The 24,625-nt window shown below is 39.2% G+C and overlaps 1 protein-coding gene and 1 long non-coding RNA gene across 12 annotated transcripts in view; one reads left to right on the top strand and one right to left on the bottom strand.

The window, feature by feature from the left end:
- LOC129659514 (uncharacterized) overlaps positions 1-7,273 on the top strand; it is a 40,991-nt gene extending 33,718 nt beyond the window's left edge. The window contains exons 2-3 of the long non-coding RNA XR_008718104.1: positions 2,020-2,078; positions 6,715-7,273. This is a non-coding gene — a long non-coding RNA (uncharacterized LOC129659514). The remainder of the gene's footprint in view (positions 1-2,019; positions 2,079-6,714) is intronic.
- Positions 1-24,625, bottom strand: part of EXOC4 (exocyst complex component 4) — an 804,929-nt gene that overhangs the window by 129,662 nt on the left and 650,642 nt on the right. For all 11 annotated transcript variants that reach the window (XM_055590952.1, XM_055590951.1, XM_055590955.1 and 8 more), the window contains one exon: positions 17,490-17,645. In XM_055590952.1, the coding sequence (XP_055446927.1) occupies positions 17,490-17,645 (156 nt within the window). The remainder of the gene's footprint in view (positions 1-17,489; positions 17,646-24,625) is intronic.

Here is a 24,625-nt window from a genome sequence, read left to right as displayed (position 1 = left end):
TATGTATTTCATTGTGTGTATGCCACACATTGTTTATCCTTTCATCTGGGGATGGACATCTGGATTGTTTCCAGCTTTTGGCTATTGTGAATAATGCTTCTGTGAACATTGGTGCACAAGTATCTGTTTGAATCCCTGCTTTCAATTCCTTGGGGTATATGCAGAGAAACAGAATCGCTGGATTCTGTGGTGATTCTACGTTTACTATTTTAAGGAATCATCATACTGCTTTCCAGAGTGGTTGCACCATTTTACATTTCCACCAGCAATGCACAAGGCTTCCAACTTCTCCACATCCTCATCAAAATTTGCTACTTACTGTTTTACTTTAACATTTAAAATGATAGTCATCATAATGAATGTGAGGTTCATTACAAACTGTTTTACATGAGGAACTGGTGGCATTAAGTTTTTTTTCTAGCTCAGAGATCACCACATATAAGGACTCACTTCTGCCTTGACATAGGGGGCTGCAGAGATACTAGTTCTGAGGAGAATTCGATGATGAATGAGGCCAGCTCACTTTTGTTGTGGGGGGGCGGGGGGATGCCCTTATATGAGAATTGTTAACCTTGTATTAGGCAGAAATACCAAGTTTTAACAGACACAGAATAAAAAAAGGGGTGAACCCTGAAAGCCCTAGGCTTGTCTTCCCTAAGACCCAGTCCTCACTTTTGCTCTGCTCTATATCTGGAGTCAGGGGCTGACTCTCTGCAGGCTGTGTTCCAGGTTCTGACCACAGGGGACCCTGATGGGAAACTGAAGGCTAAAGGGAAAGGGGAATCCAGGGCTTTTCTGTTCTTTCCCTCCCCTCTGCCTCAGGTGATGTCTCCAGCAACAGACGGATCTCCTTCTTGGTTTTAGCATCTACCATGCTCCAATTTCTTTGACTAATTTGTGTTCCAGTAAAAACTTCTTCCCCTTGGCCCTCCAGCTAAAGGGAGGCAGAGGCTTCTGTGAGAAGGGGCTCTATGGGTTCTCTTAATGTCCCCTGTTCGACACTCAGATCCTCATTCTCCTATGAAACCAATTCTCTCCATTTAAATCCAACTTGAAGGAATTTAAGGGAATGTCGTCGTTTAGTTGGTAAGTTATGTCTGACTCTTTTGCGACACCATGGACTGTAATCTGCCAGGCTCCTCTATCCATGGGATTTCCCAGGAAAGAATACTGGAGTGGGTTGTCATTTCCTTCTCCAGTGGATCTTCCCGACTCAGAGATCAAACTTGCATCTCCTGCATTGACAGGCAGATTCTTTACTACTGAACCACCCGCGAAGTCCAAGTTAAGGGAATTTGGTTGTTGTTCAGTAGCTCAGTCGTGTCCGACTCTTTGCAACCCCATGGACTGCAGCATGCCAGGCTTCCCTGTCCTTCACCATTTCCCTGAGTTTCCTCAAACTCATGTCCATTGGGTCAGTGATACCATCCAACCATCTCATCCTCTGTTGTCCCCTTTTCCTCCAGCCTTCAATGTTTCCCAGCATTAGGGTCTTTTCTAATGAAAAGGGATTACCTGAAGGGATTTCTGTTTTCTGGGAAAGACCTTGACTTATACCAGACCTAGTAAGATGTCTGACCATATTCAAGGCAGCTGGAAATTGATTAAATTCTTTGGCATGGGATTAATTAGTTCTGTTCTATAGGTAGAGAAACTGAGACATGTTAAGATAACCTGTAAAGATCACTTCACTATTATCTGTCAGAGCTTAAACTGATGAAGGCTATAAAAAGGTTAGGTCACCTACCTAAATTCCTAATAAAACCGAGTGATTCTTATGAGATATGACAATGACATTCCCATTTATCACTCCTGCTTTTTACAACTGCTCAGTCTTCAACACTTTCAAAACCTGTCTAATTTGTCTGTGTCAAAAATAATGCAGGTGGTAACCATTCTGAAGAGTTCTTTACTCAGGTCTTCAAAAACTGCCTTTCTAAAATGATCCTGGCTAAGCCCTCAAAAATAGGAAGGCATAAAGCAGCTTAGTTATCGATTATAGTATTTTTTTCTTCCTAGAGACTGCTAAAACTCATCACTAAGTCTGTCCTTCAATGGCTTTCATCAGAGATGATCATGTGAGTAGCTATTTTTCATATTTAATAAGTAATTGCTCCTCTTCAGAAAAGTGTCTCCTCTTTCAGTAATCACAGTCAAGGATTTGTCATTTGCTTTCTTTGTTTACTCTCTGTCCATGATTTAGAAACTTGCAATACTCTTGATACACTTGCCAAATAAATATATATGTTTGTGTGTGTGTGTGTGTACACACATACAAATACAAATTTTTTTGGTTACAGGGAAATTGGCGTTTCTGGGTTGCTTACTCAAAGATGTCAGCCAAAGAAATTAATCATGACTATTATTAAGGTGTGTTGAGGGGGTGACCACCAGTTGATTCCCTTGTGCTTTTAAATCACCTTGTTCACTGGGACAAACATAAAACACTAGACTCAAGGAATCATGGTGCTTTAACACCGAGAAGGATCTTGGAAAATAGTCTAAACCAGAAGTCATAATCCTGGCTAGACATTAAAAACTTAACTAGGGAAGCTTAAACAAAATATCTGATGCCAAATTTGACTTGTAGAAATTTTTATTTAATTGGTCACAGGTGGGGCTTGGTCATGGGCATTTTTTTTTTTTTTTTGATAAATTTTTTTTAAAACTCAGCATTCAAAAAACAAAGATCATGGCATCCAGTCCCATCACTTCCTAGCAAATAGATGGAAAAACAATGGAAACAGTGACAGACTTTATTTTCTAGGGCTCTAAAATCACTGTGGATGGTGACTGTAGCCATGAAATTAAAAGATGCTGAAAGAGTAACTACGACAGAGCTAGACAGCATATTTAAAAGCAGAGACATCCCTTTGCTGACAAAGGTCCATCTAGTCAAAGTTATGGTTTTTCTAGTAGTCATGTATGGATGTGAGAGCTGGACAATAAAGAAGACTGAGTGCCAAAGAATTGATGCCTTTGAACTGTGGTGTTGGAGAAGACTTGAGAGTCCCTTGGACTGCAAGGAGATCAAACCAGTTAATCCTAAAGGAAATAAGTCCTGAATATTCATTGGTAGGACTGATGCTGAAGCTGAAGCTCCAATACTTCGGCCACCTGATGCATTGGAAAAGATCCTGATGCTGGGAAAAATTTAGGGCAGGAGGAAAAGGGGATGACACAGGATGAGATGGTTGGATGGTATCACTGACTTAATGGACATGAATTTGAGGCAACTCCAGGAGATTTTGAAGGGCAGGGAAGCCTGGCATGCTGCAGTCCATGGGGTCACAAAGAGTCAGACACAAGTGAACAACTGAACAACTGAAATAGAACTCACATACCACAAAATTTACTCACAGTATACAATTAGAACATTTTTATCTCCTCCAAAAAAGAAATCAGACTTCTCATTTATTTCCAACCCCAGCCCAAGGTCACTACTCATCTACTTTCCGCCTTTATAGATCTCCCTATTCTGGACATTCACGTATAATTCCTATTCATATAAATGGAATCATACAATATATCATCTTTTGTGACTGGCTTCTTTTATTTAACATGGTTTCAAGGTTCATCCACATTGAAGCATGCATACTATTTCTTTTATTACCAAAAAGTATTGCATTGGGTATGTTCCATTTTATCTGTTCGTCACTTGATGGATATTTGGATTATTTCCATTATTTGGCTATTATGAATAATATTGCTCTAAACATTCACATCTAAATGGATGTATGTTTTCATTTCTCTTGGGTGTATACACTAGGAATGGAATTGCTAGCTCATACACTAACTCTAACCTTTTGAGAATATGCCAGACTATTTTCCAAAATTTTATATTCTCACCAATAGTATATAATGGTTCCAATTTTTCACATCCTTGCCAATACTTGTGATTACCAATCTTTATAGTATCGTTATCTTAGTGGACATGAAGCAGTATCTTTTGGTTTCGATTTGCATTTCCTTGATGGCTAATAATACTGAGCATCTTTTCATATGCTTATTGATCATTTGTGTTATCTCCTTTAGAGAAGTGGCAATTCTGACCCTTAGATTATTTTTTAATTGGGTTATTTATTTATTATCAAGCCATGCCTTCTTTATCAGATATTTACTAGGAGTCTACTATTACTCAGGCTCCATCCTAGTTCCTGTGGTGGGTTCAAAGTCTCCTAGAATCACTTCACAGTTCCCTAATATGCCATGACCCAGAGTTTGAAAAATGCTGTGTTAAAATCTGGCTCTGTGAATGTGTTCCTTGACTGTGTCCCCTGAAGATGGCAAACTTCTATGAATCACTTTACAGAGAAACTGAGGCCCATGGCAGGAGATGTGCTCACTGCACAGCTGCAGCCATGATGGAAGCAGAGCTGGGTTTTGTTCTTTTTCACTACTCAGGGCCACAAGCCATGCTGCCTCTCACAAGTTTCAGTCACTCTAACATTTCTCTTTGCCCAGGGATTCACCAAGAGACACAAAAATTGCCTCTTATCATGGAATTGAACTTTCTTGAAGACTCAACTCTCATGCTAAAGTATGTGTGCACATACATGTGCGCATACACACACACACAACCAGAACATAGGTTCAAGAATCAAAGGTGGTTGTTTATACAAGGGCTTAATTTCCAAAATACACAAATATCTCACACAATTCAATAACAAAAAAGTTTTTTAAATGGGCAGAAGACCTAAATAGACATTTCTCCAAAAAAGATATACAGATGGCCAACAAGCACATTAAAAGATGCTTAACATCTCTAAGCATTCAGTTCAGTTCAGTCGCTCAGTTGTGTCTGACTCTTTGCAACCCCATGAACCACAGCACACCAGGCCTCCCTGTCTGTCACCAACTCCTGGAGTCCACCCAAACCCATGTCCATTGAGTCGGTGATGCCATCCAACTATCTTATCCTCTGTTGCTCCCTTCTCCTCTGGCCCTCAATCCTTCCCAGCATCAGGGTCTTTTCAAATGAGTCAGCTCTTTGCATCAGGTGGCCAAAGTATTGGAGTTTCAGCTTCAACATCAGTCCTTCCAATGAACACCCAGGACTGATCTCCTTTATGATGGACTGGTTGGATCTCCTTGCAGTCCAAGGGACTCTCAAGAGTCTTCTCCAACACCACAGTTCAAAAGCATCAATTCTTCAGTGCTCAGCTTTCTTTATAGTCCAACTCTCACATCCATACATGACCACTGGAAAAACCATAGCCTTGACTGGATGGACCTTTGTTAGCAAAGTAATGTCTCTGCTTTTGAATATGCTGTCTAGGTTGGTCATAACTTTCCTTCAAAGAAGTAAGCATCTTTTAATTTCATGGCTGCAATCACCATCTGCAGTGATTTTGGAGCCCAGAAAAATAAAGTCAGCCACTGTTTCCCCATCTATTTGCCATGAAGTGATGGCATTAGAGAAATACAAATCAAAACTCCAACGAGGTATCACCTCACACATGTCAAAATGACCTGAAGCATAAAAAGTTTACAAATAATAAGTGCTGGAGAGGGTGTGGAGAAATGGAAGCCCTCCTGTACTGCTGGTAGGAATGTAAATTGGTAAAACCACTATAGAAAGCAGTATGGAGATTCCTTCCAAAATTAAAAATAGACCCAGAATATTTTAAAAATTGAAAATATGACCCAGATATTCTACACCTGGGCATATATCCAGACAAAACTCTTAATTTGAAAAAATACATGCACCCCAGTGCTCATTGCAGCACTATCTGCAATAGCCAAGACATGGAAGCTACCTAACAACGATTGAATAAAGAAGACGTGGTGTATATATACAATGGAATACTACTCATCCATAAGAAAGAATAAATGATGCCATTTGCAGCAATCTGGATGGACCTAGAGTTTACCATATTAAGTTAAGTCATAAAGAGAAAGACAAATACCATGTGATAATATCACATATATGTGGACTCTAAAGCATGACACAATGGTATATGAAACAAGACTTACAGAGAAGAGAACCATGATGGCTGAGTGGAAGAGGGTGTTGGAGGAAGGATGGGTTGGGAGTTTGGCATTAGCAGACTCAAACTATTATACACAGAATGGATAAGCCACAAGGATCTAATGTATAGCATGGGGAGCTATATATTCAGTTCAATATCCTGTGATAAACCATAATGGAAAAGAATATGAGAAAGAATGTATATATAGCTGAATCACTTTGCTGTACAGCATAAATTGACACAACATTGCCAATCAACTAAACTTCAATAAAATCATATTTTTTAAAAGTTGGCATCTATAGATGAGGGATGGAGTGAGGGAACCTGGCTAAAGACATATGGAGAATTAGGGGCAGGGTAGGACAGGAAGTCAGGGCTCAGTCTCAGGCTTTTCTCCACATTCTGTACCCCTGTTTTTGGTTCCAAGTAGATGAGGAAACTGATATATCAGTGTGTGAAGTCAGTGAAAATTTCCATGAAAACTGATATTAGGTAACAACAAGAAAAGAATGAATTGTGAAGTAGTGCATTATTTTCAAGCTGGCACCGCTCTGAGTTTTGATATAGACTCAACTTGGAATAAAGTTGCATGGGAAATGCTCTGTTAGCTTGGAACATGAATGCATCTTTCTTTAGCCAAGCCACTCAATAAGCCTGGTTACTAAGTTTTCTTTGCAGGATGTTGTCAAGCAACATGGGAGATACACAGTAAGGTATCAGTTGTTTTTTTTTTTTCCTGTAGGTGCTGTGATTTCCAGAGGTGTGTGGTATTTCCAACCAGGATCCACTGTAAGTTATGCATTCCTGTCAACAACAACAGATGTCCATAGAACATCTCTTGGAAAATAATATTTTTAGAAGAATATATATATGCATGTACAACTGAATCACTTTGCTCTACAACAGGAATCAACATTGTACCTCATACTTCAATAAAAATAAAGAAAAAAGAACATTTCTTAAGCTTCAAAATAGATGATCAATACATAAGATTAAAATAACCAATAATTACTTATTGTTAATTGAAAATATACCCTGGTTTTTCAACTACCAAGAATGATGACAGATTTAAAAGTAAAAATTTTTATACCATTGAACTTCCTCATCAACTATTTCAAGCTTATTGATGATTCTGGTTATTCCTCAAATTTCCATACAGTTTCCTTTGGAAAAAAAATTTACATCTGTTCAGAGCAGAGACATTAAACAGTTGATTTCAAGCAATGGCAATGATTGGGGAACTAAGCAACTAAGTATCATGTTTTTGAAGGTAGCTCTCTGGGGAAGGGATTAGGGAACTGCTGGGGGATTTGGAGGAAGACAGAGACAGGGGAACCTCAAAGTCAAAGAAAACTACTACAGAGAAGAGTAAAGCTTTGCATAAAATTAGCAGAAAAATATAGACAGATTAAGTTTTTTTTTTTTCCTCAGGGATAAAGAGAGGTTAGAATGACTGTATTTGTGGAGAACCGGTGAACTGGCAGTGAATAATAACAGGGTTTGAGGACGTGTGGAAAAAAAATTTTAAACCAATAAAAATTTAAAAGCTTAGTACTTATTGCTCATGGTTAAATAGCCAATAACGATGAACAGTGATCCCCTGTTCCACCCCTTCTCACCTTGGACTTTCGTCCCAGAAAGAAGCACCTACAGCTTAAAAAAAAAAAAAAAATTCTGTTTCTAATTCTTTCAATGTTACATCCATCTTTTTATATAATCTGTGAAAACTACTACTCACTGATATATACATTTTATGAATGTATGAGGTGAGGACATGATTGGTAAGGAATTATCTTATTTATGTCCCTCTGGCAACTCCCTGATTATACCAATTTCCCTTTCAGAGTGCAGTTATGTTATTATTTTTAGTTTTTCTATTGGTCTCTTTTACAATATATTTATATATTATCTTTGCCTCTAGCAGCTGTACTCACCATGCTCTAAGTTCTTATTTAAGTCCCCCATGGACTGTGAGCTCCTAATCTAGGAGGGATGCAGGGTGGGATGAAGAAAGGGAGAGGGTTACGGGGGCAGAGATGCTGGAGGAGTTCATACCTGAGCTGTATCTTGAGAGCTGAATGGGACAGGCACAGGAAGCAGGGGTGGAATGAGCAGGAAGAGGAATGGACATGGGCAAAGACATAGAGGGAGGAAAGAGCATGGTAGACTGGGAACCTGAAAAGGTTCAGTAAGACAGGGGTGAGAAGGCCAAGAGTCCTTCATCATCTGGCAGGGAATTAAGCCTGCAGCAGGGAGTCCTGGAGAGAGAACAGCAAGTGATGGCTATGGACGATCTCATTCATGTTTGCCCCTGTGGTAGGAACACCTCTTCCTGCTCCTACCCCAGAGAGATAACAGGCATCCTGCCCACCAACACAGTGTCACAGAACATCCTTCTCAGCCTCACTTTCTGAAGGGCTGGGTAAGACTAAATTGGAAGGATTAACTTTTAAATTTTATTAAGACTCCAGATGAGAGAAAGAGGGATGGCATTAAATGTGTATATACGTTAAAAAAAAAAAAAAAAAAAAGTTAAATAATTCCATGATCTAAAATGAAACAAAAAATAAAATGCAGAAATACTGTATTTTGACTTTTTAATGGTACTAATAGATAATCATAATCCTCGAATAACTGTCTCAATAGACTAGCATTTATGCACTGCATAGAGGAGATTCACATTTTTTTTCATTTACTGCCAATCTTATGCTAACAAGAGTCATATCATTTTGATATAATAACAAAGTGCCTAATTCAATCATCTTGAACATTAATTGATATGTTTGTAGCTAAGCCTCCAGTTAATTACCTTTTTTGTTTAATTTTGAAATTTAAGTCTGCTTCTCATCCGGTCTTGTCTGTCTGTGTCCTACATACATCTATGACCTTCATCTTGTATTATGGAGAAAAAAAAAATCCTTGCAAAGCACTTTCTACTCCTGTACTTATTTAACATATTCATATTTTCTGATTCATCTTTCCTTTTATAATTATATTTTTAAAGTCATATTAAGTCTTCAGAGATAGTAGAATAAATATCTCTCTTCTAATGAACATTTTGTTAGAGTTAACTAAAGTCTTTCCCCCCCCCGCATCAGATCTTTAAATTTATATAAAGATTCTTCAACAGCTATAGTTATCAAGAACCTTTTAAGTCATTGCTTATATTATTTTGAGAACCTTGACATTTCCAAGTGGAATTTTTCTGAAACTTGTGTTCTACTTTATTAATACTGATACTTGCTTACATCTAAACACATTCCTAGGCCTACAAGATTTCTACTTCTATTAATTGTTAAATCTCAGCAGGATGAAGAAAGTAAAGAGGTGTGAAGACCAAGACAAACCCCAAATAAAACAAAAATGATTAATTAATGGCAGTGCTGAGGACTAGAACTCAGACCTGTGAGCTTCCAAAAGGAATAAGCTTTTGGGAGGCCACTGAAAGCATTTTCTTGCAATTAAGGCGACTGGCTCACCATTCTTCACATTTTATTTTATTTTTTCATTTGAAGAGTGAATGAAGGCTTCCCCGGTGGCTGAGTGGTGAAGAATCCACCTGCCAATACAGGAGACACAGGTTCAATCCCTGGTCCAGGGAGATCCCACATGCCTTGGAGCAAATAAGCCTGTGTATCATAACTTTTGGGCCTGCTCTCTGGAGTCTGGGAGCCACAACTAATGAAGCCCATGTTATAATTACTGAAGCCCGCGTGCCCTAGCGGAGAAGGCAATGGCACCCTACTCCAGTACTCTTGCCTGGAAAATCCCATGGACGGAGGAGCCTGGTAGGCTGCAGTCCATGGGGTCACTCAAAGTCAGACAGGACTCAGCGACTTCACTTTCACTTTTCACCTTCATGCATTGGGGAAGGAAATGGCAACCCACTCCACTGTTCTTGCTTGGAGAATCCCAGGGACGGCGGAGCCTGGTGGGTTGCCATCTATGGGGTCACACATGACTGAAGCGACTTAGCAGCAGCAGCAGCAGCATGAAGTACTAGCAGGGTCCATGGAAAGTAAAAGTAGAAACCTGTTTTCTGCTTTTATTCTGATTTTTTCATTAAGCATCTAATATAGAACTCATGCCAAATAAAATCCTAGGAATTGTCTTGCTCTTTGGAAAGAATATTTGGAACCAAAATTGCTGTTCTTTAAGCACTGAGTTCATACAGCTCATAAAATAACAAAAATCAGTCTTAATAAACATATCACTCATTTGATTCTCCAGATGAAATAGCTATCTTCTAAATAAAAATAACTAAAAATCTCCTTTCATTTTTTCTTCCTTGTTCAGGAATGTGTTCTGTATCACACATTACCTGAAACCAACATAATTTGCTTTATATCTTTTTAATATTGTCATCCCCTTTGTATCCTTCTTTTTTCCAACAATGATTGCTTTTCTTTTTTCTGTTCTTTGATTAGGCAAACATATAATTCAAAGGGAAGTAAGACAATCAGTTTTAGAGCATGTACATCCTGGTATCATTATCCTGTCTTTCCCTCAAACAGTTGGATATTCTGTTAACAACCTGTTACTGAAAGGGAAAAAATGGGCAAAAATATAATACATGAAATACAATTAATTCTAATAATAATGAAGGGTAAAAGTATCTGTATGATAAATTTCTGCAACAAAGTGTGTGAGCTAGTCACTCAGTTGTGTCCAACTCTTTGCGACCTCATGAATTATAGCCCACCAGGCTCCTCTGTACATGGAATTCTCTAGGGAAGAATACTGGAGTGGGTTGCCTTTCCCTGCTCCAGATGATCTCCCGACCCAGGGACCGAACCCAGGTCTCCTGCATTATAAGCAGATCCTTTACCATCTGAGCCACCAGGGAAACCCATTAGCAAATAACTACTAAAATATCAGTCAAGATTATGATGGTCAATGCAAATGAAGGCATAACTCAAATGTCCAAAAGTAAAATTCTTGGTCAATTTAAGTCTGGATGATCACTGTGTGCTAGCTCTGGGAACCAGACTACCTGGGCTCGAATTCTAGCTCTGTCAACTTAGTGCCTCTGCAAATTCGGGGGCAGTTATTATTTAAGTTCTCTGCACCTCAGTTTCCTTATCTGTTGAATGAGAGTAATAGTGCCTGTAAACACAGTCCCTGGAATTCTCCAGGCCAGAATACTGGAGTGGGTAGCCTTTCCCTTCTCCAGGGGATCTTCCCAATCCAGGGATCGAACCCAGGTCTCCCGAATTGCAGGTGGATTTTTTACCAACTGAACCACCAGGGAAGCCCTATTCAGTGCCACTCCCTGTCAACTCTGATTGTTGTAATAGATTAAACAATTTCATAGAAACTTAATGCTTTATCATTCATTTTGCTTCATGCTGGAGTTCCAGAACAATTTGTAGGTTTTATATATTCTTTAACTTTTATCACTTGAATATTCTTTTCCTGGTCAAGTGGAGAAGGGAATGGCAATCCACTTCAGTATTCTTGCCTAGAGAATTCCATGGACAGAGGAGTCTGGTGGGCTACAGTCCATGGGGTCATAAAGAGTCTGACACGACTGAGTGACTAACACTTTCCTGGTCAAGATAGATGTCAATTACATCCTTCCACTTCAGGATTTTCAAACCTGGCTGTAGAGGAATGATTCTTATTCTTTGAAATTATGGGGCCCTGAGTGAAATGGGTGTAACAGATTATGGGGGACAGGCTCTAATACATAGGGCCTCCCCACCCCTTTACTTCTTCCAACACCTCATCTCTTCTGTTAATTACATCTCCAGAAAGCAGGGCTGCTTTTATCAGTGGCTATCCACTGATATCAAAAGGATAACTATATACATATATAAGACAGGTACAAAGACAATGGGCTAGAAAGCCTGCTTTCAGCTACTTTGGGAACAAAAGGATATTTGCTATATTTCGTTTTTCTATTAAGGCCCTGGCCTGACCTATTTTTCCCCCTTTATTCAAAGTTAAGCCAGGAAATAATACATTTTATTTTTTTTAGTTAAAAAATGAGAATAGAAAAGGGCCTCATTTAGTAATGAAGGGAACATAACCTTTATTCAATTCAAAGGGCACTGGAGTCTATATTCATCCAGGTGCCAAATAGCCCTCTAAGCTTTAAAAACTAATTACAGGAGGAGAGTGTGATTTTTCAGTCTTTTTGGCTCATGCCACGCTCCTGTGGTACTCTAACATGCTAAATCAAGGCTGTGTCAACTCTGCCACATTGGAATATCAATGAAGAATGTCCCCTCCACTTACCTTTGGCTTCAGGATAGAGAATGTGATAGATTAAGAGAAAAGAATCAATCACATATAAAGCAAAATAGACATAAAAAATTATTTTTCTTCTGTTAAAGCAAACAGACTGTGTTTTCAACCCATGTCTATTTGCATGCAAAAACATGAACAAATATCTAAGGCACCTCGTTCAGCAAAATAAACCAGATAATATGGAAAAATTTATATAAAATTCAAGTACAGGCAAAACTAAACAACGGTGATGAAAGTCAGAACAGTGGTTACCTTGAGGTAACCTTCTGGGTACAAGAAAAGTTCTGTATTTTGATCTGGGAGGTGGTTACAGGAGTAAAATAACATGTAACATTTCACTGAGTTATACACCCAAGATTAACATCTTACTTCATGGGTGTAATAATTCACCAAAAAATTTAAAAATATGTATAATTTGTTTTGCCTTCAAATTTAAGATGGAATGTAACAATTCAAATCACACACAGAAAAGAACAAAGCCAAGAACTAAATTCTAGCTCTTTTAAATCAGACATATGAGGTGGTATAGGGAGGCTCATCTCTTGATTAGCATTCTCTCTTTCTAACTAGGGCTAGAAGGCCTCCCCTTTAAGCTTTTGAAGACAACTCATAAAACTGATTGAGGGGGAAGGAGGCTTCAGAGGGAGGTGATATGTGTATACATACAGCTGATTCACTTTGTTGTACAGCAGAAATAAATGTGACATTGTAAAGCAATTATAATCCAATAAAAAAAGTTGATTGAGAGGGCAAGCTCTTACCACCACTTTGGGAGACTATCTGGCAGTGTGCACTACAATTGAACACATGCATATGCTATGACCAGCAACTTGAATCCTACAATATAAGCAATAAAAAAACATACATACATATAGTTACCAAGAGAGAGTAGAATATACAAAGAAGAACTATTTATAACAGTTTCAAATTAGAAACTACCCAGGTGTACCTAACAGGAGTAAAATAAATGAGTGCATATATACACACATACACATTCAAATAATACAATATTAAAAAATACTTGTGGTGTGTTCACATTCATTGTGTATTCACATTCAAGTCATGTCTGACTCTTTGCAACCTCATAGGCTGTACAGGATGAAATACGATATACGATCTATACACAAGAATACGGATGAATCTTGTCAACATAATGTGGAACAAATGGAGCCAGTTATAAAATATATAGCTGCATGATTCCATTAAAAAAAACAAACAAACCCAAAACAGATTAAACTAGTCTTGGTACTTAAAGGTAAGTTGCAGGTAACTTTTAAAGAGGTGACCAGTGACCAGGAGGAACTGTAAGGCTCACTATCGTTTTGTTCTGTTTCTTGGTATTATTCTGTTTCTTGATCTGGATACTGCTTACACAATGAAAAGTATGAAAATTTGCCAAACTGTGCCTTTGACGTGTGCACATGCAAACTAAAGGCAATATAAGCAGAGAGATGGAAACTCTAAGAAAGAATCATAAGATAGAAATCAAACACGCCATAACAGAAATGAAGAATGCTTCTAATGGTCTTATTTAATGGACTGGACATAACCAAGCAAACAATCAATGAGCTTTAAGAAATGTCAATAAAAATTTCCAAAAGCCAAATCCAAAGACAAAGAATGAAAAGACAGAACAGAATATCCAAGAACAGAGGAACAATTTAAAAAGCTGTAATGTATGTTTGGGCATACTAGAAGGAGAAGAAAGAGAGAAAAAAAAAAATTAAACGATAATGACTGAGAATTTCCCCAAACCAATGACACCCATTGAATCACCATGATCCATGAAGCTCAGAGATCACCACCATGAAAAACACACACACATACAAAATTTGAATAGTGCAAAATCAAAAACAAAGAAAGGAACTTTGCAAGAAGCCAGAGGAAAAAATTACCTTACACACAGAAAAACAAGGATAAAAACCACATTGGGCTTTTCTTCAAAAACCATAAAGCAAGAATAGTGAAGTGAAATACTTAAAAGTGCTAGAAGAATTATCAACCTAGAAATTTGAACCCTGTGAAATTATTCTTCAAAAGTGAGGGGAAAATAAACACTTTTTCCAACAAAAATTGAAGGAATTTGTCTTCAATAGACCTGCCTTATAAGAAATGCTAAAAGAAGTTCTTTAGGAAGAAAGAAAATATAGGTTAGAAACTTGGACCTATATTTAAAAAGGAAGAGAATTAAAGAAGGAATAATTGAAGGTAAATAAAATCTTTTATTTCTCTTATTCTTAATTGATCTACAGGTAACAGTTTGTTCAAAATAATAATAGCAACATTATATACAGTGATTATAGTTTATGGATAAATGGAATAAATGGCAGAAATGTTACAAGGGATGGGAGGAAAGAATTAGGACTACTCTGTTATAACGTACTTTTGTTAGTCCCAAATGTATGTTGCAAACTCTAGTGGAACCTCTAAAAAAGCAAAAAATAAATAAAACAAATATATACCCTAAGATGATACAGTAGAATTACACAAAAACACTCAAAATCAGACAGCAGAAAAGCACAGTCCATTTTTAAAAAACCATTAAGTTTGATTTTGTTAAAATTAAAAATTTCTGTTCTATGAAAGGCTCTGTGAAGAGAATGAAAAGACAAGGCATAGACTGAAAGTTTTTGTAAACACCTGTCAACTAAATAAGTGCCATTCAAAATAGCTCAACAGTAAGAAAATACATAACCTAATTTAAAAATGGGAAAACATCTGAACAGATACCTTACTGTATGTATATATATATATGTGTATATATATATATACACACACACACGTATATATATACATATATATGTGTGTGTACACACACACACACACGCGTGCACACACACACACACACACACATATATATATATATAGGCTACCCTGGTGGTTCAGTGGTAAAAAATCTGACTGCAATGCAGGAGACTTGGGTTCGATCCCTCGGTTGGGAAGATCCTCTGGAGGACGGCATGGCAACCCACTCCAGTATTCCTGCCTGGAGAATCCCAAGGACAGAGGAGCATGGTGGGCTACATAGTCCATAGGGTCACACATAGTCGGACATGACTGAAGTGACTAAGCAGCAGTCACTGCTTTAATAAATGCTTATTTAAAAAATAAAAAATGAGATGATGCTAAACATCATATGTCATCAGGGAAATACAAATGAAAACAATGAGATCACCAGACACTGATAAGAATGTACCGAATCTGAAACACTGACACCACCATATGCTGGAGAAGATATGGAGCAGTGGGAACCCCCACTCCCTGTTGGTGGGAATGCAGAATGGGACTGCCACTTTGGAACAGTTTTGCAATTTCTTACAAAACTAAACACACTCTTGTCATACAATCTAACAGCCCCATTCTTGGGTATTTACCCAGATGAGCTGAAAACTTACATCCACAAAGAAACCTGCACATGAAGGTTTATAGCGGCTTTATGGATAACTGCCAAAACTTGGAAGCAACCAAGAAACCTAACAGTAGGTGAACAGATAAACAAATTCTGGTATGTCCATACAATGAAATGTTATTCAGACATCTACAAAAAAAAAAGCTATCAAGCCACAAAATGATAGAGAACAGAAGCGAATATGAAAAGGCTACGTACTGTATGATTCCAACTATATGACATTCTGGAAAAGGCAAAACTACAGAGATTGAAAAGAAAACAGGAGTTGCCAGGGGTTGGAGGAGAGAAGGGCTGGATGAACAGGAGGAGCATAGAGGATTTTTAGGGCAGAGAAACTATTATTCTTAGTGATACTGAAATGGTTACATTTGCTTTAACCAGTGAATGGATACAATCACTAGACATTTCTCAACTTTTAAAATGTACAAGACAAAGAGTGAACCCCACTGTGAACTACAGACTTCAGTTGATAATAATGTTGGTATCAGCTTACCAGTTTTAACAAACGTACCTCAATGCTGCAAGGTATTAAAAGTAGAGGAAAGTGGGGTAAGAGTGGGTGAGGGGTCACATGGGAACTATGCATCTTCCACTCAATATTTTTAACAAACCTAAAACTGCTCCCTTATACAAATAAAAATCTATTAATTAAAAAAATACATATATATTCATATATATGTGTATTTTCTTATATCATATACATGTTTTCTTATACCAACATAACTAGCTGACAAGTTTTTCTGAGATAATGTGAAATATAAGGAAGAAAACATAAATTGTTGTTGTTGTTCAGTCGCTAGGTTGTGTCCAACTCTTTGCAGCCCCATGAACTGTAGCACACCAGACTTGACTATAAGAACCTTTGTCCGCAAATTGATGACCCTGCTTTTTAATACAGTCTAGCTTTGTTATAGCTATTCTTCCAAAGAACAAGCATCTTTTAATTTCTTGGCTGCAGTCACTGTGTGCATTGATTTTGGGGCCCCAGAAAATGAAATCTGACACTGTTTCCACATTTTCCCCATCCCTTTGCCATGAAGTGATAGGACTGGATGCCATGATCTTAAGTTTTCTGAATGTTGAGTTTTAAGTCAGCTTTTTCAGTCTCCTCTTTCACCTTCATCAAGAGGCATTATGTTAAATTATGGAAGACCTTTTGAGTCTCATGATTTTGAGAAAGTTTTAAATGGCACTATAGAAATTTTTCATAATAAAATAGTAAAGATATGGCACCACAGTACACAAATACAGTTAACTTCATGAACAGTAAAGGCCTATTTATCTACAGTTGCAGCCCACATTCTGAGAAGGAGACAAGCTCATAGTTCTGTGATGAATTAAAAGTAAAATACTGGTCACTACTTCTTTTATTCTTTTTCTCGTCTTTGCTTCTTTAAAGTGCTTTTACTTTATTTTATTACTATTTATTCATTCACTTGGATAGGCAAAAAGACAATAAGAATAAATTTTATTTTAATGTGACAAAATATTACCTCCACTTCTCCCCTACCTGACCACCAATTTACACAGCTCTAAAATGACGGAGGTGAAAATATTTCACTGTGCCAGGTCAGCCATATGAAATTCAAGAGTGTCAACTGATTAGGCCACATTTTCACTGCTAAAAAAATAAATTGTAGAAAGGTAAATATTGCGTGATAAAGTTGAGAGACTTCACTTTTGTCAAAATATGTAGGAAACAATCAGAGATAAAGCACTGTATATGCATAAATGTGGGAAGCACATCTGCATTTCCACAAGGTTCACCTAAGTTCTATGAACTAAAGAGCATGTTAAGAACAACTGCAACATATAACATATCCGTACAAGGGCAAGGACTTTTTAAATGTTTTTACCTTATGAAATCTTCTTCCTCTTCTCTCTTTGACCTCAGCTGTTTGGGTTGAGCCATATTCATCCAGTTTGGTAGAGATTTCAAGAGTCTGCTGATATCATCATCTTTTGCCCAAGATGCGCTGATGACAAGTTTTTCTTCAGACTGGACGATACCCCTGAACACAACCAACAGAAAAGAGACACTTTAGGACACTGCCTGGCTTCATTAGCATTTTCCATCTACCTTTGTTGTTGGAAAAAGACACCATGCTCACCTCTCTTATTAACCTAACCCATTATCCAGCTGGAGGCATGACATCCACTGATAGGTCACCTTTGTGGGAAACATCATTTCTAGATTCCATTCTTAGTTTCTTCATTGTTGAGTAATTGTGAAACTAATAATATTAATTAGTTCCCCTCATCCTAGTTAATCCCTAAGGATAAATAAAAGTGTATGGGAGGTCTTTTGGGGGTGGGGAGTAGGAAGGGATTCTTTCAAGAAAGATGCTGAACAAACAAAAAGTGGGTTAACCACAAAGACAGTGCAATTAAACAACAACATGAATTATATCTGAAAGGTGATGGAAGTGTTACAAAAGGCTGTTCTCTGACCTCTTGGTTTAAACTACCAGTTAGCTCTACTTGAAGATGTTTTTTGAATCATGGACACCCCTCTATTCAAAGCAAATCCACCATCACAGAGAAACCTTCTGCCCTTGATGTCAGGCAGAAAAAGTCTTTTACTGTTCTCTCTAGTGAGCTCTGACAAGGGACCTGGAGTGACAGGCTTCAAGTCCTTTAATAGGGCCCATGGGTGAGCTATTAACACTGCTCTTACCAAAACATACCTGGAAAGTCATCATGAACACTCAATTCCAACTTAATTAAAAAGCTTCCCTTTCTGTTCAACATTTCTGTCACTGTAACTAATTTCAATGGTCTAAAAATCCTCCTCAGCAATTCTACGTGACAGAATGGCATATATTTATGAAAAGGCTGCTAATTAGCTGGCGAGCCCTCTGAAGCTAAGAAGTTCTCTCCTCCATCACAGGCAGGAATTTATGTTGGTATAATGGTTCTACTGAAGAACATGATGTCCTTCTAAATAATACAATACATACACAGTGTATACGCTTGGATGTATGAGAAAACCTCCTTTACCCAACAGACAATGTATGTAGACGGAAGTTGCTGACACCTAAAAACCTTGACTCATGACCTAACTTGAGGTAACAAAATTCTATGTTGCAGGGAGCAACACTGCCCTGGTTCTCTGAAAATAAACTAGAATAAATAAGAGAACCGTAGTTGATTTCTAGAATTCTCACTCACCACAAGCAAAAGGTTTCTAACAGTAAGTGTGGTCAGCAATACAAAACTTAGATTACAGAATCTTCTTCCCTGAGACCTCTCAAATTACTCTGACTGGTATCTTTTGTTCATTTTTTTTGTTATTTTCAAGCATCTTCCTGCAATCTACACGGATTGATCCCACAAGATAACTTTACACTTTTATACATGGGGTGCTGTATTCAGTCTTACAGAATACAAATCTATGCTACTGCATGTCAGAAGAATCCTCAACATTCTTTGGCATGCTTTTTATCTGTCTCTGATCAACTTCCTCTCTCCTTCCTTCTATGGCTATCTTTTAAACCTTTGTCTTTTAGCTCCTCATTGTTTGACCCCCACATTCTTCCCATCTGTCAAAAGAAAGGAGGGGACCGAAGTATATACTTTCAAACAGCTCAACTCTTATCCTCCATAGAAATATATTCAAATCTGTTTCATCACCACTTACTGGCAATAATTCCTCTACCTAGGTTTGTGGGGCTCCTTTCTCTGCCCTTCCTTCCAATGACACCCCGCCCTTTCCTGCATATCTGGGATCTCTCTCAATACATTCCTCAATCCCGTGTGTTTTATTTTTTAAATGAATGAATAACTGAATCTCTTTCCTGATGTAGAATTTCTCTCTAATAAAGCTTCTCTCCGTCCACATACACTGTTATCAAATGAACGTGGCCTTCACCCAGTCACTTCATTCTCTCACCTCTCATTCACCTTTTCAATTCATGAAGTCTCCCTCTGGGATCTACGCTATGGTTTAACCCATCTGTTGCTTCTTGCAACTTTTTCAGTGATTTTTACTTCTAGATTTTCTGTTTAGCTCTTTTACAAATCCACTGGCTTCTTTCCTCTAAAATGTTCAGTACTTGTATTGTGGATTCTATCCTTCCTTTATTTCTCTGAATCATTTTTTAAGCAGAGATCTTTAAGTTCTTATGTGGCTCTGTATTTTCAGGAAGTTCTTTGGGGTTTCTCTGGTGGCTCAGATGGTAAAGAATCTGCCTGCAATGCAGGAGACCTGGGTTTGATCTCTGGGTCAGGAAGATTCTGGAGAAGGAGATGGCAACCTATTCCAGTATTCTTGTCTGGAGAATCCCATGGACAGAGGAGCCTGGCTGGCTACTGTCCATGGGGTTGCAAAGAGTTGGTCATGACCGAGCCACTAACCCTTTCACTCTGGATGTCAAATGTCCTATAAGTTGCATTTTCCTTCTTTTTTCATGAGGGTGGTTTGCTATTCAGGTCTGCAAGTTCTACCTCAGAGGGACTTGACCTTTGCACGAATCCCACATTTTGCCCTGTGCTTTGGAGATGTCACTATTAGATGAGCTGCATTTGCCCCTCCTGGATCCTTTAAGATTCACTACTTTCAAATAAGTTTTTAAGTTTTTTTTTTCCTTCCTTATTCTGGCTTACAACTTTCTCCCCCTACATGAGTGGTATAAATTGAGGTCCTTACTTGCACACATCACATGTGTAGGATTCTGATTTCTTTTAGAGGTCACTTTTTCCCTTGGACTGAAAGGAGATCAAACCAATCCATCCTAAGGGAAATCAGTCCTGAATACTCATTGGAAGGACTGATGTTGAAGCTGAAATTCCAATGCTTTGGCCACCTGATGCGAAGAACTGACTCATTTGAAAAGACCCTGATGCTGGGAAAGATTGAAGGTAGGAAGAGAAGGGGATGACAGAGGATGAGATGGTTGGATGGCATCACTGGCTCGATGGACATGAGTCTGAGCAAGCTCCACGAGTTGGTGATGGACAGGGAAGCCTGGTGTCCTGCAGTCCATGGGGTTGCAAAGAGTCAGACACAACTGAGTGACTGAACTGAAATGAACTGAGGGAAGCCTGGCATGCTACAGTCCAAAGGAGTCGCAAAGAGTCAGACATGACTGAGAAACTGAACTGAACTTTTCTCCTGGGAGTAGTGTGGCTTATTCCCAAGCACAAAGTTTTCCTAGTCTCATATATGGGTGGAAAGACCCCATGTGTAACTCCTGCACAGATAAACTTCCAGGCCATGTAGGTGTTAATATGCTAGCTCCTATTGGGTCTTCACCTCTGCTATGATCTGAATGTTTGTGCCCCCCTGGAATTCACATGTTGAAATCCTACCACCGCTGCCACAGTATTAGGAGGTAAGGCTTTTAGGAAGTGATTAGGTCATGAGGGTGCAGCCCTCATAAAGGGGATTAGTGGCGTATGAAAGAGATCCCACAGAGTTCCCTAGCCCCTTTCTCCAGGTGGTAATTCAATAAACAGGCTGCAAACCAGAAGAGGGCCTCCCCTGACGCTTCCGGCACTTTGATCTTAAACTACAGCCTCCCAGACTGTGAGAAATACATTTCTGTTGTTTATAAGGCACCCAGTCTGCGGTATTTTATTACAGCAGCCCAAATAGACAAAGACTACCTCTGGATGTGGTCTTCATACATTGGTGGGACTCTCAACTGTAACATTTGCTTGTTGTGATGACTTTTAATTTCTGTTTCATTTGAGGCATGTGGAGAATTCTTTCTTTTGAATTTGGCAACATATTTAAAAATATTTTTAAAGTCATATTTTTATCTTGACTTTCTATGTGTTGGAGTAGGAAAGGGGTTTCCTAAATATACCCACTCCACACTTCTAAATAAAGTCAAAATTCAGTATTAAATCAATTGAAGTCAGGGTTCTAAAACTACTGTTCCCCTGGAACTGTTCTACCAATCCATGGGCATGTTCTACCTTCAGTCCAGTTCAGTTCAGTTCAGTCGCTCAGTTGTGTCTGACTCTTCGAGACCCCATGAATCGCAGCACGCCAGGCCTCCCTGACTATCACCAACTCCTGGAGTTCACTCAAACTCACGTCCATCGAGTCAATGATGCCATCCAGCCATCTCATCCTCTGTTGTCCCCTTCTCCTCCTGCCCCCAATCCCTCCCAGCATCAGAATCTTTTCCAATGAGTCAACTCTTCGCATGAGGTGGCCAAAGTACTGGAGTTTCAGCTTTAGCATCATTCCTTCCAAAGAACACCCAGGACTGATCACTATGATTATTGAGACGCATCTGATACTTTTGACTATTCCTTTTTAAAAATAATACTCCTTTGGTATCCATGTCATTATCCCTCGTAAGTTCATTCTTAGCCAAACCAAGGGCTCTTTTCCTCTGTCCCTACTTTAAGTATTTGATTCCATAGCATTCTGGTTGTGCCATTTGGGCAATCTCATCTTCTTGCCAGACCCAACCCACCAGTATTCCGGGGACTCCCAAATTAATATTTTCAGGGCTGCCCTCTCTTCTAAGTCTCGGATCAGCATATAAAAAGGCTAACTGGAGAACTCTACTTAAAAGTCCTACAAGCAATTTAGATTAAACTGAGTCAAAAGAGCTCATTTATTATCCACCCTTCCCTGTCCCACTGAACATCTAGTATTCCCTAGTTTGATTGACAGACCAACCATACGTCCTGCTATTTGAGTCAGAAACTTGGAGTCATCCTCATCACTCATAGACACCACATCCTGCTGATTTCATGTTCTTAGTATCTCATAAGCCTGTTGTTTCCTGACTAGGTTCACTGCCCTTCACCCATATGCAGACCCTCATCACTTTTCACTTGAACTTGGCCATGACCTTATAACTGGGTGCCTTGCCTGGAACTTTAAGACCATCAGTCCAATTCACCACTTTCATTGGAAGGGTCATTTCTCTAAAACTGTACAAATGCAATCCTATTTTCTCCTTCTTAGAAGTCTTCGCTGATTCCTACTTCTAATACCAAGTCCAAACTTAGCAAGTCATGAACATCTACCTTTTCAACGTCATCTCCTACTACTGCTTTCCTCTCTTGTATATTCACTACTCCCAGTCACGGCTTCCCTGGTGGCTCAGATGGTAAAGTCTCTCTGCAATGTAGGAGACCTGGGCTTGATCCCTGATGTTGGGGGCCGGCGTGAGGCACTCCACCCATGGCAAAGGTCATGAGGAAGGAGGCTCGACATACGCAAAGGCGGGATCGAGCCTCAGGAGTCCTCCTGGAAATCCTCAAGCATCTACCCCCATAACCAGAGCCTGCCTACTTTACTACTTTGTGCTCTCCCCTACACCTCTGACTTTACGGGGGGCTGTCCCCCACCACCTCTTTCGGAGAAGGAGTTAACCTAGAGCTCCAGTTAATAAAAACTCCTGGGCGTGACAAGAGTGTTTTAACCTACAAACTCCTCTGAAGGTTCTCTAGCCTGCCTGACAGGCTTGTCCGGCCACATGTGATTGCTCACAGCCTCCCAACCGTGAGGGGCACGAGATGCTTTAAATCTTCTAAAAACAGGTTCTTTAGAGAAGTTAGAAAATTATTAGTATAAGTATAATGGGCTGATTAGAAATTGTATTGGTGAAGGGTTTTTCATTTGTTGAGCCAATGTTTACTGCTAAGTCTCCACATCCCCTGCCCTTATACACATTAATGAATATATAGAAGAAAAATAAGTATTAACCTTTGATATAAATCACGTTAGACCTTAGGCCAAGTAAATTCTTTCCTTAACTAAAACCCACTACACCCTCACCCTATAGGAATGTAACTTTATTTGCGTGACGTCTGTTTTAAGAATAATCTCTCCTGGAGAAATAAGTGTTGACTGACCGCTGTCACAAGGAGAGGGTCATAAATTGTCAGCAGGCCCCCCCTGGCCAGAAGATGATGTAACACACCTAAGACCTCTGTATACATTTGTGTGAAGCACCTGACTTTAATAAAAGTCAGGACTGCTGTCCCCGCGTGACTTTTGTATAACATCTCAGTGTATAAAAACAGACTCTGGAAAATAAAGAATTGGGATCAGTTCCTCGAAAGACTGGTCTCCCCATGTCTCTCTCTCACTCTGGCTGAGTCTCCATCTGGAGCACAGAACCCACCATGCTTACTAATTATGCCTGGGCTTCTAAGATCCGACCGGGGAGGCCTCAGTGTCTCCTCTCCTTCGGGAGAACGGAAGGACGCCTGTGGCCTACGTAAGTGGTGCAAACTTCTTGTCTTGAAGTTTTATTGGTCTCCCGCGTAAACCAAGCTACTCAGCCTCTTTTCTCCACTGAATTTTCCTACTGAGCTATCCTCATTCTATTACTCTTTATATCTTTGATGAATAAATAATTAAATAGGTCACCGACGCCGTCCCCGCTTCGAATACCCTGGATCAGCCGGGGCTGGACCCCGGCAATCCCTGGGTTGGAAAGATCCCCTGGAGAAGGGAATGGCAACCAACTCCAGTATTCTTGCTTGGAGAATCCCCATGGACAGAGTAGCCTGGTGGGCTGCAATCCATGGAGTTGACTGAGTGACTAACACACACACACACACACACCCCCAGTCAAATCCCTGCCTGTGTTGGCTGAACATCCCATCCACAGTCAGAATTCGAATGTTTTCTGAATGCTTCCTGCTTATGTGTATCATCTCTGCCTAGAGAACTTTTTTCCATCTTACTTATTTGCCTCTACTGATCAAACATTACATCAGCTTTTCCCTTGAGACAACTGAGTCCTTTCATTGTGCCTTATCACCCTTTACTGGGGCTTTCAATCTTGACTGCATCTGTGCGTGCATGCTAAGTCACTTCAGTCATGCCCAACTCTTTGCAAACCTAAGGACTATAACTATCAGGCTCCTCTGTCCATGCGATTTCCCAGGCAAGAATAATGGAGTGGGTTGCCATGCCCTCCTCCAGAGGATTTTCCCAACCCAGGAATCAAACCCTTGTCTCTTATGTTTCCTGCATTGGTAGGAGGGTTCTTTACCACTAGCACCATATCCC

The sequence above is a fragment of the Bubalus kerabau genome, chromosome 8, assembly GCF_029407905.1.
Source record: "Bubalus kerabau isolate K-KA32 ecotype Philippines breed swamp buffalo chromosome 8, PCC_UOA_SB_1v2, whole genome shotgun sequence".
NCBI lineage: Eukaryota > Metazoa > Chordata > Mammalia > Artiodactyla > Bovidae > Bubalus > Bubalus kerabau.
Note: the sequence above shows the minus strand (reverse complement) of the source record. Positions and strands in the feature narration are given on the sequence as shown.